This window comes from Eschrichtius robustus, chromosome 9 (genome assembly GCF_028021215.1).
Source record: "Eschrichtius robustus isolate mEscRob2 chromosome 9, mEscRob2.pri, whole genome shotgun sequence".
In the NCBI taxonomy this organism is placed as follows: domain Eukaryota; kingdom Metazoa; phylum Chordata; class Mammalia; order Artiodactyla; family Eschrichtiidae; genus Eschrichtius; species Eschrichtius robustus.
In genome coordinates, this window is record NC_090832.1 from 27,110,853 (window position 1) to 27,114,056 (window position 3,204).

The 3,204-nt window shown below is 60.6% G+C and overlaps 1 protein-coding gene across 1 annotated transcript; it reads right to left on the reverse strand.

Moving 5' to 3' along the window:
• Positions 1–554: 554 nt before the first annotated feature.
• On the reverse strand, positions 555–2,843 carry SLC35D3 (solute carrier family 35 member D3). The gene is made up of 2 exons (XM_068551702.1): positions 2,405–2,843; positions 555–1,384 (listed from the first exon to the last, which is right to left on the reverse strand). Exons 1-2 carry the CDS (start codon positions 2,841–2,843, stop codon positions 555–557), a joined length of 1,269 nt encoding a protein of 422 aa, XP_068407803.1.
• Positions 2,844–3,204: the final 361 nt, after the last annotated feature.

A 3,204-nucleotide genomic window follows, 5' to 3' on the forward strand; every position in this document is an offset into this window, starting at 1 on the left:
GAGCACTTATATATTTTTTAAAAGTGAGGAAATATTAGAGGAAACATATTTCAGATGACTATAAACAGTAAACATCAGTTCAGTGTATTTAAAAATGTCATTTCAATAATATACTCTTCCCAGCTGGCCATAAAAACTATAGTTCTAACTATCATCAAAAAGGTGCCCCTACATGTAATCTTTGAGTTTACTAAGCGCTGCCATCATTTCTACACTCCATCTTTGTAAGGGGTGGTTGAAGGACTCTTGGTACGTGCAGATATGTGGTTATGGTCATAATGACAAGAAATGTGCCAGGAGTCTGCAGCCGGAAACCCTGCCTTAATTCGTTAGTCACCTTCACAATCTTTGGTCTCTGTGATGCCTCGGCTAAACTCGCGCTAAATAATTCACACGCCTTTGCTAATTTTGTTGCTGTCAGGCGTTTCAGCTTCTGTCTTTGCTTCCCTTCCCCACTCCTCAAAGCAAAATATTGGGCGGCTCCTCATTAAAATATGTCATCTCTAACATAGAAAATAAGTGTATGTACATATATACATACATGCATTTCCTTTTCAAGGACTGGGTAACTCTTCATTTTCTATCAAATAATCCTTTTTCATATACTTGGCTCCCCTAACTAACCTCCACACTTCGAGGTAAGTATCCTTTAATGACCTCTTGCTCACTTCTTCAGGGCTGTCTGAGATCTGCGAGCTCCCAGACACCAGCGGGACTCCTCTGGGGCTGCCCCTCGCCTCTTGCCCACCCTGCTGAGTGGAGCCACCTGCTGCCTTCCCACCTTCTGACCCGCCATTTCCACCCTCCGCGGGCAGCTCCTCCAAGCCGAACGGCAGCTGGTCTCCACTTGGCTGCGCCTCCTCTCCCCCAGGCTGCGTCTCCAAGTCCTCGTAGTTGCTTTGCTTTCTGGTTTCCAAAAATTTGGCCACGCAGTAAATGATGGAGCCCAGGGTGTTCACCACGACTCCGGCAATGAATAGAGAGGTGCGCTCCACGTCGCTGAAGGCCACCATACCCACCGTGATGGTGGCGATGCTCTTCACCACCCCCACGAAGCTGGTGGTCACCGCTGAGTTGATGTAGGTGCAGTGCAGCGTAGTGAAGTTCATGGCACAGCCGATCAGGATGCAGGCCACGAAGATGCACACCATGGCCGGGTCCTTCCAGCCGGGGAAGGTCCAGGCGTGGATAGAGTCGCTGCTGGCGAAGGAGAAGATGACCAGCAGCGGGGTGGCGGAGACAGCGATGACGTACTGCGCGGTGAGCGGCCCGTGCTCCGTGTCGGCGCTCGCCTTCTGGATGAGCACCAGGTAGGCGGCGTGCACCAGCACCGCCAGCACGCCCGTTACGTACCCGATGGGGTCGCCGGTCAGGTCGCCGGCTCCTGGAGCGCATCAAGAGGACGGAGGAGCCAGGGCAGGAAGGAAAAAGAGAAGACACCGGGTTGGCAAGGGTGGGTACCCACTGGGGCAACGGCATCGGTTGGAAAGTAGACAGGGTTCACGCTCCAGCTCTACCCACGCTTAACAAAAGGAAGAGCCAAGTTCAGTCAATGCCCAGTTCGAGGCAGGAGAGGCGCGCTTTCCCTTCCTTATCCCCGGGGGTCTCCCGTCTACCTCTATCCAAGACAGAGGCCCAGGACAGCGCAGATGCCCTCGGGGTAGGCGCTGTGGCTTCCCGAGCTGGCACGGATGTCACCCAGGCACGTGGTACGCCTGTCGCCTCCGTGGGGCACCAGAGGAGCGAGCGGGCCCCGGCTAGTGGCTTCTAACCGCGGGCGGGCTGGGAACCGGGCGAAGAACGCCCTCCCCTCGACCCTCGAATGAAAGCATCCCGCTTCGCCAGCTCCCATCTCGCTCAGTCCTCCAAGCCCGACCCGCACGGGTCTCAATCCAGTTGCCTCTGCCTCGCGCCCGCAGCCCCCCGCGCGGCGCCGGAGATCCCAAGCTAGCCCCCGGGCTCCAGCTTGGCTCCCGTCGTCCCTCCCTACTCCGGCCCCGAGTGACCCAGGGAAGTTCACGGCCCCCTCCTTCCGTCTTGGTCTGGGGACTCTAGCTCCCAGGCTCAGGCGGCTCTCCCACCCCTCCCGGAGGAAGGAACGAATAAAGGGGGAAGACGGAAGGGGGAGGGCGAGAACGGAAGGGCGATACGGAGTGAGACGGGCGGGGGTCGGAAGCCAGGACGGGGGGGGAGGGGGCTCTGAACGGGGGAGGCCGGAACCCTGGGGAAGGCTCTGCTGGGTCTCAGAAGTACCGTTTTCGAGCCGAGCGACCACGTTCAAAGCTTTCCGCCTCTCTCTGCCTCAGTCTCCCCATCTGGAAGTGAGGGCTTTGCCCTAAGTGATCTCCGCGGTCTCTGACTGCTGGGGTGGGGCGTACCGGGGGTCCGCGCGGGTCCCGCTCACCTGCCAGCGCCGCGCCGCAAGTGGTGATGAGCACGGCCGCGAGCACCCCCGGCGAGGGCGCGCCGTTCTTGAGCACCAGGACGCCGATGAGCATGGTGACCAGGGGCAGGCAGCGCTTGAAGACCACGTACATAGGCAGGCTGAGGCCGCGCAGGGACCAGAGCGTGAGGCTGGACTGCAGCGTGGAGAGCACGGTGACGCCCGCGAAGGAGCGAGCCAGGCTCAGGCCAAAGGGGGGCACAGCGATGAACCCGAGGCGCCGCAGCAGCTCCAGGCTCAGCGCCGCGGTGGAGCTGGTCAGACACTGCACCAGGGTCAGGAAGGTGAACTGGTAGCGGCTGATGAGGAACTTGAGCAGGATGTTGAGGGAGCCCGAGAAGACCCCGTGCGCGATGGCCACCGAGATGCCCAGCACGCGGCCCCGGCACAGCTGCCGCATCGCGCCTGCCCCGCCGCACCCGGCGGTGGTGGAGCTCCGAGACCTGCGGAAGGAGAGCGGGGAAGAGAGCCGGGAGGAGCGGAGCGAGGGCGGCAGGGGTGCCCGCCCAACACCACGGCGAAGGGCAGGGGGCGCCGGCTCGGCTGCAAAGGGCAGCTCCAGCCAGGCGTCCTCGCGGCTCTGCGGCTCCGCGTCCGACTGCCCCGCAGCTCCGGGGAGGCAGTGACGGGGGCGGAGGACTCCGAAAAGTGGCAGGGGTGGGGGGCTGGTCTGAGAGGAGTGGCGGGAATCCTAGCGACAGCGATTTGTAAGTAGGTGACGAGCTGCGTTGGGTTGTGTCCCGCGCGGTTTCCCCGTCAGG

Coding starts and splice junctions, on each gene's coding strand:
- SLC35D3 (XM_068551702.1), bottom strand. CDS start 2,843: ATGCGGCAGCTGTGCCGGGGCCGCGTGCTGGGCATCTCGGTGGCCATC. Junction 1,385..2,404: donor TTGCGGCGCGGCGCTGGCAG/GTGAGCGGGACC, acceptor GATGCGCTCCAG/GAGCCGGCGACCTGACCGGC.